This window comes from Festucalex cinctus, chromosome 21 (assembly GCF_051991245.1).
Source record: "Festucalex cinctus isolate MCC-2025b chromosome 21, RoL_Fcin_1.0, whole genome shotgun sequence".
Classification (NCBI taxonomy): domain Eukaryota; kingdom Metazoa; phylum Chordata; class Actinopteri; order Syngnathiformes; family Syngnathidae; genus Festucalex; species Festucalex cinctus.
In genome coordinates, this window is record NC_135431.1 from 10,823,911 (window position 1) to 10,838,250 (window position 14,340).

At 40.0% G+C, this 14,340-nt stretch overlaps 2 protein-coding genes across 3 annotated transcripts in view; one reads left to right on the forward strand and one right to left on the reverse strand.

Moving 5' to 3' along the window:
• Positions 1–14,340, reverse strand: part of LOC144010241 (mitochondrial basic amino acids transporter-like) — a 102,925-nt gene that overhangs the window by 79,861 nt on the left and 8,724 nt on the right. The window lies entirely within an intron of this gene.
• On the forward strand, positions 452–4,280 carry slc25a47a (solute carrier family 25 member 47a). Of its 2 annotated transcripts, XM_077510464.1 has the most exons (6): positions 452–819; positions 2,608–2,651; positions 2,727–2,798; positions 2,950–3,129; positions 3,201–3,456; positions 3,532–4,280. In XM_077510464.1, the coding sequence occupies exons 1-6, from the start codon at positions 783–785 to the stop codon at positions 3,843–3,845; spliced, it is 903 nt and encodes a 300-aa protein (XP_077366590.1). In that variant the 5' UTR covers positions 452–782; the 3' UTR covers positions 3,846–4,280. The 2 variants fall into 2 exon arrangements, with proteins under 2 accessions (XP_077366590.1, XP_077366591.1); XM_077510465.1 differs by lacking the exon at positions 452–819 and having other exon boundaries at positions 2,633–2,651; positions 2,727–2,830.

Consider the following 14,340-nt stretch of genomic DNA (forward strand, 5'->3'; position numbering starts at 1 on the left):
GCAGGGTAGCTATCTGACCAATCAGAGCCCGAGAACGAAGCCGACACCTGCTTGTATCACTGATAAATGGCATATGATTGGCTAAAGTCGGGAGGCGCTTCTGACCAATCAAAGGCCTTGGAACGAAGCGGGCACCTGCTTGTATGCTTCTTGGCTGCGATTGGCTAACACGGGGAAAGCGGTTTATGGCTCTGAAATACACCGAAGACTCACCTTTGTTTAGAATCGCCCATTTGTTTAAAAAATTACATGAAACAGACGTAGTGGGTATAATATTCCACAGTGAAATGGGAACGGGGAGTATCACAAGAAGGGCGTGGTATTGGACCAATCAGCAATCCGCTATTCTGTTTGTGTACACTCCTGTCGCCTGCCATTGGCCAACACGAGGGGGAAAGCGGCTTTATTTACGTCACGTGGTACGTACCTTTGACGTTTATTGTTTTTTGTTTTTGTTTGCTTCGGAATGTGACGTTAAACAGACTCAGAAATACAGCCCACTTCTGTGAAATGTCTCGAGTCACTAAATCAGTTTATTCAATTGACAATACTTGCCGTTTATCTATGTATTTACCGTTCGGCTAAACCCGGAAATGGCTGTGACGTTTGGCTCTTCCGACACGTGACTCCACCCCTCCAAGTGACGCAATAGTCAGTCAGTCAGTCATACAAGGTTAAGTAAGTAGAATAGATGCAGGTAGCAGCAGCAGCAGCAGCGGAAAGGAGAATGGTTTCGTACCCAGGATCAAATACACGCCCCGTTCCGTTTACATGCTGACAGGATGCACATCGCTGATTTCGTCTCCGGCTCATTGGCAGGTAAAAGCTGCCGACAACATGGCGACTGCTAAATTCAATGTTATGTGTGATTTATCTACCATCGACGTTGCACTGTGAAAATATTTATCAACAAACATTTAGTTCATAAGGAACTAGTAGAGAGTGATTTTTGTCACGTAAGTCACATATTTACTCTAGTTTTACCGAACGAACCTGGAATACTGGTTTATCAACTGAACCACGCGGCTTCCGTAGTTATGTAGTCAGGGACGTAGCTATTTTTTTTTTTAAATTATTATTTTAGGTGCCCCCGCTCGTCACATGACATTAAATGCATTTTTTTTTTCAAATACTGAACAGTACTTAGTTCAGTTTTGAAAAATGGTAAGTAATTTAGGCCAGGTTGTGAAATTTGACAGATCCGAGTTTCATATCTGTTGTTCTCCTGAATAAAAACGTTTGATTATATATCCGTTTGATTATGAATTTTTATCATCAACTATAAAGTATTTTCCTCTCTGTTGTCTTATTAACAGTAAGAAGATGGATTAGTCAGTTAATTGAATGAGTTTGGAAGAGGCAGTAGTTCACATTATTGGGGATCATGATAGATCTAGTATGTTAATGTTTTTAAGCACATGATTTAAGACTATAATTGCTTTAAATCGAAGCAACCTTTATTCAATCAGTTTTTATAGGACGTTTGGGCCCCCTCTGGAAATCTCGCCTAATGGTATGTCCCTAATTGTACTCAAGTTACAAGAAAAAAAATAAAATAAATTTTTTTTAATGTTAGGAGAATGAAGAAGTGAGGTTTTTTTTTGGGGGGGGGGGGGGGGGTTGCTAATCACAAACTTCCAAAAATAAATGTACAATGTTATGTAACGAAAGAAGTGAAGTAGAGAGAATAAAGTTGCCATGTTATGAGAAGGAATTGAGGTTATGAAAAAGTTGTAACGTGAGGAGAATGAATCCCAATGTTAGGAGAACTAATAAGTGATGTTATAAGACAGATGTTAGATGACAAGAAAAATCTTGCAGTGTTACAAGAATGAAGTGAGGTTATGGCAAAGTTGTAACATCACGAGTTAGCAGTAAAAATAGCAGTTACACGGAAAAAGTATAAAAGTATAGAGTAAAAAAAAGAGTGATGTTACGAGATAAAATCACAAAGTGCAGAGAATAAATTGCAATGTTACATCAAGTAGTTAGTGTTACTTAAACTAATCGTAACATTTCAAAGTTACAATAATGAAATGAGATTATGAAAAAGTTTTAACATACTGTACTGGGAGAAATCCGTTCCAAGACAAAAGTCGGAATCTGACAAGGATAAAATTTGAACTAATGAGAACAAAATTGCAATGTTAAGAGAATGAAGTTACAGTTACGCGAGAAAAGACATAAAGGTCTAAGAAAACATATGACTATTAGGAGAATAAAAAAAATAATAATGTTACAAAAAAACAACCGTAAAGTTCCAAGAAAAAAAAAAAAAGTGTTTTAGAGTAAACTGAGGTTACAGGAAAGAAGTTGCAGTGTTGCAAGAAGAAGAAGAAAATAAAGTTAAAGTAATAAGATTAAAGAAGTGATGTTTATAAAAAAAACAATTTCAAATTCCGATAGTAAAGTACGAGAATAAAATTGCGACTTTACAACAGTTGTGCTGTTGAAAGAAAATCAAATGTTTTGCTACCAGAAAAAACGATAATCTAACGAGTCAATTTGCTTGGGGCCAAAAGTGAAAGGACAAGTTCTGTCAGTTTGCAAAATATCAACTCTCAATGTATTTTGTGTGTATCGTTGATGCTCTTATTTCTTTGCCAGGAGCCTGTGGCATGGCGGTGGGATACCCTCTGGACACTGTCAAAGTGAATGATTTACATTATTTTAAATTGTAAATATGATTTTAGACTTAATGTAACTCATCTTCTTCCATTGTGCAGGTCCGGATCCAAACCCAAAGGCAGTTTACGGGAATATGGCAGTGTATTGCCACCACGTTTTCAAAAGAAGGGGTGAGAATATGCGCACATGGCCACATCATTAGGTACACAAGAAGAGAGTTCATTTGAAAATAAACAATGAAAATAGACATCTCTCAATTTGGGGTTTTAGCTATTGAAATATACTGGATGTCCACAGTAGTATTTTCTGTTACGTCATCAGGCGCACGGCTTCTTCAAAGGCATGTCGTTGCCGATGGCGACCATCTCCGTCACGTCCTCGGTGGCGTTCGGGACCTACAGGAACTGTTTGCAGTGTCTGAAGCAGGCGCGAGGCGCCGCCCACAGCCCCAGCACCAAACCCGAGGTCTTCCTCTCAGGACTGGCGGGCGGGATCACGCAGGTCCGCGACACGACTCGGCGTCACGGCGCCGTCGACCAATTTTGACTAATCCCGCCCTCCTCCTCCCCAAGATGTTGATCGTCGCGCCCGGCGACATGGTCAAAGTGCGCCTCCAGTGTCAGACGGAGTCGCCGCGGCGAGGGGCCAAGCCCAAGTACCGGGGGCCGCTCCACTGCCTGCTGACCATCGTCAAGGAGGAGGGCCCGCGGGGGCTGTACCGGGGAGCCGCGCCGCTGGCGCTCAGGGACGGCCCCGGGTTCGCCATGTATTTTCTCACCTACAACACCATTTGCGAGTGGCTGACAGGCAGCGGCCCGGAGAAGCCAGGTGGAAGCACGAGTCATCAATTTTAACGCTTACTCTGCGAATTCCGTTTACAATAACGCTCATCTTCTCTCGCAGCCTGGAGCGCAGTCATGTTGGCCGGGGGCTTCGCGGGGACGGTGGCGTGGTCCATTAGCACGCCCATGGACGTGATTAAGGCCCGCCTGCAGATGGACGGCGCGCGGGGGACGCGGCGCTACAGGGGGCTGGCGCACTGCGTCGCCGAGACGGCGCGCCACGAGGGAGCGGCCGTCTTCTTCCGCAGCCTGGGCATCAACTGCCTGCGCGCCTTCCCCGTCAACGTGGTGGTGTTCGTCACCTACGAGCTTTTCACCGGACTCTTGCAGGCCAAGCCGGACAACGCCGACAGCCCGCCGGTGGGCTTGGAATGACAACATGCTCCCCATATGTAAAATGAATCTAAAAAGTCTGCACAGGGTGTGTTGTGCTATAATTAGCGGTTTTTAAATTAACATATTTTAATTTAAATCAAAGGGTCATACTTGATTTGTTGAGGTTCCGTGGGTCCACCAGTTTAATCACATGAATTTACAGTATTTATGGACATTAAAGAAGTAGCGACCTGTGGCCTCGAGGTGGCGCTCCCAGTCAGCCAATTGTGGCTCAAGGCCTGAAAGAACTGCAATAAGACTGGAAAAAAAAATGTTGATGAATAGGATTATTTTTAAAAGCAGGCCTATTAGTGTGGGATGTTACATCCTAATATTAATTTTTGCGTTTATCATTGCTAATTTATTTATGTCACAATAATGTATGTGCCTTGGATAATAGTACAATAAAGGTGACTCAAGTCTTTTGTTGAAAAATCAGTTTTGGTTAATTTATCTCAACTTGCCAAGTTAAAAACATTATTTTTTGGGGGTACATTTGTGAAATTTAGAAGATTAAATATTACGCAAACTATGAGAGACACTTGGAAGAAACAACAGAAACTTTTTTTTTTTTTTTTAAGCTATAGACGCTCAAGTCAAGTGCACAACACTTTACAATGTCAAGCGTTGGCGTTTCTTTTGGAGAATTTGTGCCCCCTTGTGGCGGTCTTTAAAATTGCTCTACCTGTCAGTGCAGCTCAAGCAAATTGGACTTTTTCGAAGGTCAGATTAATTAAAAAAAATATATATATATTTAGTATAAGTATATTTTTTCCATTGACAATGAGATATGTGCCCGGGGAGAGGGATAGGGTATAGGGTCTTTGTTTTGTTCTAAGGGTGTTCTCTTTTTTAACAAGAAAATGTTCATTATTTCATGTGAAATTTTTGCTTTTGAATATTAACATTATAAAACCAATAAAGAAAGTGTGACAAAAAAAAATGTATGCCTAATTGCCTCATGTTTATACTTTCCAGTTAGACCCACGAGAACAAACGCGTGCAACTACGTTGGCTCAATGGACAAGGCGTGGCAACCAACAGTAAACCAAAACAACCTTCAAATACTTTTCACGGAAACCAAAAAGTTTTTTTTTTTTTTTCTTTTTTCGAACAGGCTTTGCGGAGCCTCTGAAAACGTGTTTATCTGTTTCTGATGATCTAACGCATCAATTACGTCGACTTTAACGGCCTTTATGAGGCGCATTCTTCCACACTTGGGAACCTCGCTAAAATTCTGGGAATCCGAGTCGGTACTGCGAATGAATGAAAAAAAAAAATCCCGAATGTTGCCTTTTGTTAGCTGCTTTTGATTAAAGCATGCGTGTCATTTAACCGGGGGGGGGCAACAATGCGACACAATCATGCTTTAAAAAAAAAAAAAAAAAAAGAACAGCACCCGTGGATTCTTTTATGCAAGTAATTGTACTTTTAATCAAGTACAGAATGTCAGTACTTTTTCCATCTCTGTTAATAACTCCTATGTTGATCTAAATCGCGTCTAGTTAGTGTGTAATTCTACTAATGACCACTAGATGGTGATACACAATTTAGTCTGTAATTCTACTAATGACCACTAGATGGTGATACACAATTTGGTCTGAGACTTTAAATCTTGAAAGAAGAAGAACGAAAACCCGGATATCGTCAATATAACCTTGTTATTGTAAATTACTTAATGTCGTCCTCTGTAATCGTGCTTTAAAACGCTACAAAAAGTTTTATAATCTACATATTTGGGAATGATTACTGACATATATTGTGAAAGAATGAGTTCGAAAAAAAAATAGTTTGCTATGAGGAATCGATGTAGGACTAAATATTTTCGCTATCCATTGCTTTGGCTCTCGCCTAATAAAAATATGTATTACCGTATTTGTGTTTAAAGACTATAAATTCTGTTTATTTCACTCGGGTGTTTCACAGAATTCACTTGCTTGTGGCATTTCTGGAACCTAACTAGTGATGGTTGAGGGATTACTGTATTGAAAACAAGATGACCTTACATTATACGGGGACGACCTCTGTAATGATAATCAAAGTTGCAACCAAACCACATTTGGCAACAGGAGTGGGGAGCTCAAAAGGTACCTCATGTAAATGAGTTCCCTGCACAGTTCTCATCATTCACTTAATTTATATTGCAGTATACATATATTGTAACATGGTTTATAAGTATTCCACAAAGACACAAATCGTGTGGAAGAAAAGTGGGACGTTAACTATGTTAACACATAAAAACTACACTGGTGTCACTTTTATGGGTTCAGTGGCTTTGTGAGATCATTCCCATTCCCAGCAGCATGCTGACATCACGTCGTCACAATATAAAAGCTGCGCAGAGAGCACCAGCTGAGAGGGAAGAAAAAAAGTGATAAAACGCGCCTATAACGGCCGCTGAACAAGCATGTGAACAAGTTCACCGGCATCAGTCTTTCTGCATCATCTCTGCACGCCGTCGGTCTTTTTGTAACACTCATAGCACTCGGGGCCCCCCTTTTCGCGCCAATTGCCGTCTGGGCTATTTTGGGAGGTCTGCGCTCTCGCGGCGGTGACGTGTGCTGCTGGGGAAAAATTTGCAGCAGCTCAGGCGGCCCCGGGCCCCGGCAGAAGCCTAACATGGCACCAATCAGACGGGGGAGCATATAGGATGTCATGTTGTCAAGGGCGCAATTAAGCGAGCGGTGAAGCGATTCACAAAAAGAGGTACTAAAGATGATATCTTCCAGACAAAAGATGCCACAAAATGGTGCCAAAGTCCCACCTACGTAGGAATTTGTGTCAAGGAAATATTTTTGAAGTGAAGTGATGTTGGGGCGGAATAAACTTGACTTGAATTGGTTTAAAGCGGAAGTCAACTTTAAACATTTCTTGACAATAATGTTATATGTGATCTCACTAGTCTAAACACGTCATTCTGATTCATATTACATTTTGGAATATGAGTTATGCAGCAAATTCCAGGCATTTTGATCCATCTCAGGGGGTGGCCATTTTGCCACTTGCTGTCAACTGAAGATGACATCGCAGTTACTCAGGGCTCAGGCAACAACCAATCACAGCTCGCATGTTTTCTGAAGCTGAGCTGGGATTGGTTGTTACCCTGTCACCTGTTTTCTGAAGCTGAGCTGGGATTGGTTGTTACCCTGTCACCTGTTTTCTGAAGCTGAGCTGGGATTGGTTGTTACCCTGTCACCTGTTTTCTGAAGCTGAGCTCTGATTAGTTGTCTTACCTGAGACCTGAGCAACTGTGATGTCAAAATGGCCGTCTTGTGATATTGATAAAAACGGATATATTTTGCTGCTCCACTAACACAATATTAACCAAAATACCGTATTTCGACTAGTGGGGCTGCATTTTATTGCCAAGATTTTTATGGGGGTTGACTTCCTCTTCGTCAGTCCCCCCTCGTGAACCCCCAGGCTCAGAAGGACATTGGATTTCCTTACAAAAGAAGCCTTGTGTCCGCAATCTTTTGTGTTCGCGCCGGCGTAACCTCAAACCGCCGTTTGACGCCGACCTCCCCTTGACATCAAAATAATAGTCCAGACCCAATTAATTGCGTAACCTATCAGATCATCGAGCTGTTTTCGTCCTCGCCACGATGCTCAATTACGCACGGCTGCTATTTTGCATCCCGTCGTTCCCATGGATGGTGGATGTTGCCCATCCCTGCGTCACAGCCGTGTTTGCCCAACAACACCAGCCTACTTTATAATTGGGAAAACTTTTTAGCCCACAACAAACAAACAGTGCTGTTCTCATGGCTTGTGACGCATTGAACTTGACATATGGGGAATGTGGCGGATGTTGGGCATAATAATGGCCGCCATGACTCCACGGGGCTCTTGATGGTTTTATAACGACGCTCGTTGGACCTTTGCTCCTGTCGGGTGTCTTTACGGTTACAAATGAATGATTGGTGGGGATCTCCAATGGTTTACCTATTAAGACCTTCAAGATGCTTAACCAATTCAGCTTTTTCAAAACCTTGGACAGCAGAAAGGAGTTGCGACATCTATTGGCAGGGACTTAAAGTAAAGGACTCAAATCAGTTTTTTGCTAAGTCTGAGTGCATTTGTAACCACTGGTTTTCATTCACACACTAACATGGTTCGCTTACAGTAGAGTTCACATCAGGTCTCGGGCGCAGGAGCCCCCCCACCGCCGCCCGCTAGTTATCGTAGCAAAGAGTAAACAGGTCACCCAAGCGGGCGTTCCAGCTCTTACAAAAGACCGGACACAGCAGGCTGGCATCACAGAACCAGTGCTGGTATTCTTTGGATATCAGCAAACAGTTGTAAACGCTCCAAATGAAAAAGCTGCCCTACTTAAAATCTTTTGTGGTCAAAGCGTCCCAACTGGCGAAGGATCTCCCCGCTGATGCCTTTGTGGAGGTCATGAGAACAAACGCAGGGGCCTTATTAAGCCTAATTGTCAGCATCCATCTGGAGAGCTGGCACGGCCGCACACCAAATAGCAACACTCAATGACTTTGACCAAATTCATTTGTTTGGGCTTCTGTGCATGACGCTGTCCCAATCAGCCTGTCCTGCATCGACCCCAGCGCCCGTCGGCCAACGGGGCGCGGTTCCGCCGAATTTTGATCGGCCCCTCCGAATATTTTTCCGTGAGCGAGACAAAAAAAAAATAGCCTCATTAGGATTGAAAGAAGGTCGCGTTTGGAAGCAAACAAAAATCGGGCAATACTGGCGTTTCCGTCATCTAGCAATAAACATCGGATGGCCAATTCATTATTCATTCATCTATCTATCCATCTTATCCAGTCAGCTTCCAGGTATTAGTTATCAAGTACATGTACCTTCAAACGTCTTTATAATGAACTCCTGAACGTGTACTCACTGGGATCACGTCTTTATCAGTCTAGTATATTTACCTTTCTTGTTAGTTCAATGTAAATACACGGGAGATGTTTCAGTCAATAAACTTAACATGTGTACTCTACTTATAGTTAAAAACAGTTGCTAAAATAAAGATAACTTGACTTGACTTGACAAAAGACACTGTTAGTACTGGAATGTGGATAAACTGGCACTTACCACCCCTCACCAACAGAGGGAAACCTCGTACCAGGAACTTATCTAGCCAGCCCTCTACCTCGCTACAGTATCTCTTTTACTAATATCTTTTACAGGGTAAGGAGGCAGTGAACCATATTTGGCTGACTTACAAAAGTAGAAAAAATAGATGAGTTAGAGGTACAGTTTAATTAAACATAATGAAATAAAACGTAATTATTATTATTTTAATTTATGAAAACATTTTCAAATTCATTTTAAATTCAATTTAGCATTATTAGTGTAGCTTTTATTAATGTAATATACTAATGATTAGAATTAATTTAATAAAAACACATTTATTTAATTGAATTCATTAAATTATTAACAAAAATAGTTCTGATTAAAATTGTATTTAACAAACATGTTGAATAAAATACTATTACTACATTAAAATAGCAGTCTGGTTGTAAAGAAAACTACTATAACTCGCCTCAGTGAGATTACAACGTTTTTACGTGTTTACAGTTTTAACAAAAAGTGTAAAAAACAAAGCATTAAGAGATTAATTTGAATTGTTTTATCAGGTAACCTTTATTTTATCAAACTATCGTCTTCACACAAATAATGTAGCAAGCATGGACAGTATTGCTGACGTTAGCATTCCAGTCGGTGTCGGTGCGTCAGGCCCACACGCACTTGAAACAAACACGTTATTTTGTTGCTATCGTCGTTACCAGAATTAGCATTCCTCGTCCACAGATGGTCGAAAGGCCTTCTTCATCGTCTTGATTTGTTTTGACAGTCGGCAAGTTGGAAAGTGACCACTAACAATGACAGGACTTAAATTAAACAATGTGAAGTCTATTCGTTGACCAAAAATTTTAATTGGATTCAAATGTCAAGTCAAGTCATCTTTATGATTAATTACAAAGTGTTAACAATTGTTTTTACACACATTTGTCTAGTGGACGTAGCATTAAATATAGGGCTGATGTATTCATATGCCAAATTGCCTTCTCACGTCACGTTACGTAATAGACAGCAAACTGACACAGTAACCACATGTCTACGCAGTAAACAAACACAGAGTTGCTCAGCCGCTGGCGAGCAGATGTTATGACTAGTGATATACTTTTGTCAGTACGTTAAATGCATTGACTCATTTGAAATGACGTCACACCTACTGCCAGTGTTGCGCTTGTCGACATTGTTTCCCTTAAGACACACTATGAACATTGCATTTTCTGAAAAAGAAGACAACTATTGATGAAACTCTATTGATATGGTACGTTCCTAAAAAGAAGAGAAACTATTTGATTTTGCTGAAAAAAAAAAGAAAAGAAAAACTCTGGATATTCGACTTATTAATTTGCGATTAATGTTGCCCCTTCTTAATGGAACAAACTATTGTGCTTTCCTAAAAAGAAGACAAACAACTGATACTGAATTTTTCTAATCATTTCATTTTCATAAAAAGAAGACAAGCTATTATTGCTGCACTTTCCTAAATAGAAGACAAGCAACTGATATACTGATAACTTTTCATTTATTCCAATCCATTTATGCTGCATTTAAACATTTGACGATGGTGTTTTCCTAAAAAGAATACAAACTACCAACATTTCACTTTCCAAAAAAAGAAGACAAATGATTAATAAATGTTGCTCTTTCCTTAACTGAACTAGATGCTGGTGCTATTTTCCAAAAAAGAAGACAAACTCATTACACTTATACTATTGTTGTTGCACGTTCCGAAACGAATTGGATGCTTCACTTAAAAAATTAATAATAATAATGTTGCACTTCCCTAAACATGACAAACTATTATTGCTACACAGACCTATAAAAAAGACAAACTTGTTACATTAAAAAAAGAAACTTGATGTGGTGCTTTGCTTAAAAGTAGAGAAACAATTGATTTAGCAATTTTCTTAAAAAGAAGACAAACTATTGATGTTGAACTTTCCTAAAAAGAAGACAAACTTGTAACACTTAAAACCACCGATGTTGCACTTTTATAAAATGAAGACAAATGATTAATGTTGCACTTTAACTAAACATGGAAAACTATTAATGCTTCACTTTCTTAAAAAGAACAGCTTGTTACACTTAAACTACTAAAATTGCACATTCCTAAAAAGAAGACAAGCAATTGATATTTTACTTTCCAAAAAAACAAAAATGAATGATTAATGTTGCATTCCTCAATATGACAACCTATTAATGCTGCACTTTCCTAAAAATGAGACAAACTCATAACTATTGATATAATGCTTTCCTAAAAAGAAGACAAACAACTATGTTGAACTTTTCTAAACATGAAAAACTATTAATGCTGCACTTTCCTAAAAAGAAAAGATTGGATGCGTAAAATGTAAGGAAATATAACTAATATATTTTTGGAGAAAATCTTTTCTTTTATCTACTCCATCATTACAGTTTCTTAGGGTCACGCCAGGCGAATCGGTCGCCCGCCTGCATGGACGACATCCTGCAAAAGGCCTCAAACGGGGACATTAACGCTGAGGTCGTGTCCTCAGGCGTTGGCTCGGAAACCGTCTCCGGATTCCCAAAACAAAAAACAAAGCAAAAAAAAAAAAAAAAAGTTTGCGTGCGAGTGAATGCCAAGGGATGATGGCGCCGCACTGGACAAAGCGTCGCGGAAGTCAAACTCAGTTATGCTGGGCGAAAGTACAAACTTTGATCAAACGTTTGCGAATAATTCATGAGACGGATTCCACGAGAAAAATAAGAGATGATTCGCATAGCTTCAGCGCTCATGCCGAACCAAATACAGCGCGTCGGTGAGTTATGTGAGTGTTTGGTGCGCCAAGAGGCGGGGAAGGAGGGTGGGCGGGAAGGTGAGCTGAGGACAGGATATGAAAAGGAGAGAGTGCATTCGAGGACAGGACACGGAGAATCCAAAATAAAGCCAGAAGAAACGTAGAAGGAAGGGCACGTTTGCTCTGTGGCCAGCATCCAAGCATATATATCATTATTATATATTACTATTTATTATTATTATTTATATGAACTATTTTGGGCAGTGACTCAAGTACAGAAACATTGCAGTCAAATGCTGAAAAACAAACCCCTTCATATTTTATATAGAATTTTTTTCTCTAAAACATCAATGTTAATGTGATTTTTTTAACCATTAGAAACATGATTAAATGTTATTCTATAAGGTATATTGTTATTGATGCTGATTATTAAAATAATAATAATGAATTAATACCAATACAAATTCTGTTTTTTTTTTTTAATTAGTTTTTGTTTTATCATCATACAGCTGGAAGCATGAAAGATCCAACCAAAACCACGATTATTTTATTTATTTATTTTTTTATAACATTGCAAAAACAATACAGTTAGGGTGCAGAGATTACAATAATCAATAATTATTTTTGATAATCGATTCATCATTTAGATACTTTAAAATAAAATTGTTAAAATTGTCCAAATCCTCAAAATGTTTGTCTCTCAACATATATATATTCTCAGATTTCTGTAGTCCTCCATGGAAGCAGACGGATTTTCTTTGTGTTTTTTCAAAATGAAAAAGTTGCAAATGTATACTTTTACTTTGGGAAACAACGATCAACATTTTTGCTGATTTTCTGAAATGGTACAGACAAACAAGTATATCGTATATTAATAATAATGTTTAACATCCTAAAATGATAAATGTATTTTGCATTTTAATTATCATATTTTTTTAAATAATTTTATTATTATTCAATAATTTTATTGAAATGATTCCATCTCGGATGGATTTATGCTTGATGAGCGAACCGACTGATACAGTGGAAGCCTCCAGGCCTATCTTGAGCTTTAACGACCGAGCATCGTGCAAGTCAGTTAGTGGATCAACACATGATCCAAGAGCCCCAAGAACGCATTCGTGGAAACGTCTCAAGGGAAGAAGAACCAGAAAGAGCTGATGGAGATCCAACATCCCGCTTCCAGTCGGCTGCTTGGAAGGCGGTTTTACGACCTCGAGGGAGGCTACTGCTTATTTGACGCGGGACGCTGGATTGGCCTGCCTGTGGGCCAAATGCGGCTGGGTGGGAGGGGTGCGGGTGGTGACACCAGGTGGTACGCAAACACAAGGTCAAGTGGCGCAATGAGCGGAAACACGTCCGCGCCTTCCGAAAACTAGGACACGGTGCTCTTGTAAACATGACGGCAGTGACAGCCGAAGAAGTGTTGCAACGGGATGAACGGCGCGTTCATCGCATGAGTCACACTTTGAAAGCACCTGCTGCTTGCAGCTGGAAAAGAACTACACACGCTCGCACACCAGACACAGCCTTGAACCTTTTGTGACAGGCGTGACATGCGTGAATAAATTACCCCCTCCCTGCTCTAACATCATTCTCTATGTGACGTGTGTGCACTTGCAGCAAACAACGTGGCGCTCTAATGTGGCCACGCCAGTCCAAAGAACCACATGGCACTTGTCATGTCGGAGAAAAACAACATCCTTGCTCTAATATCGTTCTCTGTTTACGTGTGTGCACTCGTGGCCAACAATGAGGCGTTCTAAAGCATCCTCACCAGCATGGAGACACACCCCACATGGTGGCTGTCAAAGAAAAAAAAAAAGAATAAATTACCACCTCCTCATTCTAATAATGTTCTCTGTGTGACATATGTGCACTTGCGGCCAACAACGAGGCACTCTGAAGTGGCCACACCAGCCCAAAGAACGACATGGTAGCTTTCAAGTAGGGAAAAAAAAACAACAACATGCTTGCTCTAATATCATTCTCTGTTAACGTGTGTGCACTCGTGGCCAACAATGAGGCGTTCTAAAGCGGCCATGACAGCAGACTATCTGAATAGAAAATGTATTTTCTAGGTTGCCCCCTGGTGGCCAAGTGGCATACGCCAGAAAGTAAATTTAGATACATTTTGATTTTTTTATATATAATACACAAGATGGTTATTATTAGGAGTAGTAGCTGTTAAAAACAAACAATAAAATATTTATTGGAGTCAGCAAGTTGTTTTCTTGTATTTAGTAGCAGTAGCACCAGTATTATAGAATCAATGTCTTACAACAGTATAATGCAGCATTTCACTAAATAATAAATGATAAAGAACATTCATTATTTATAACTCCAGTAGATACTGTACAATTGTATAAAAAATTAATACATTATGAATAAGATAAGAAAAAATTAAAGGTGGTAAATGATAACTCAATTACCGGTAAATAGAACATTTTGCCTATTATATTGTAATTACATGCTAATACAGGTGTAACAACAATCTAAACGATATCTTTCTCCATTTCCCGCAAGAGTTTGTTTGTCCTGCTCTCACTGTCACGCGCGACTTTGCATCAGCCACTGCTGCAACGTGGGTGGCAACTTGAAGGAGCCCCCTTCGCTTTTTCTTCAGATGCCTCCACTTACCGCTTGATCGCGCTTGCGTAACGTCAACGCACAAACAAAATGTACTCGCT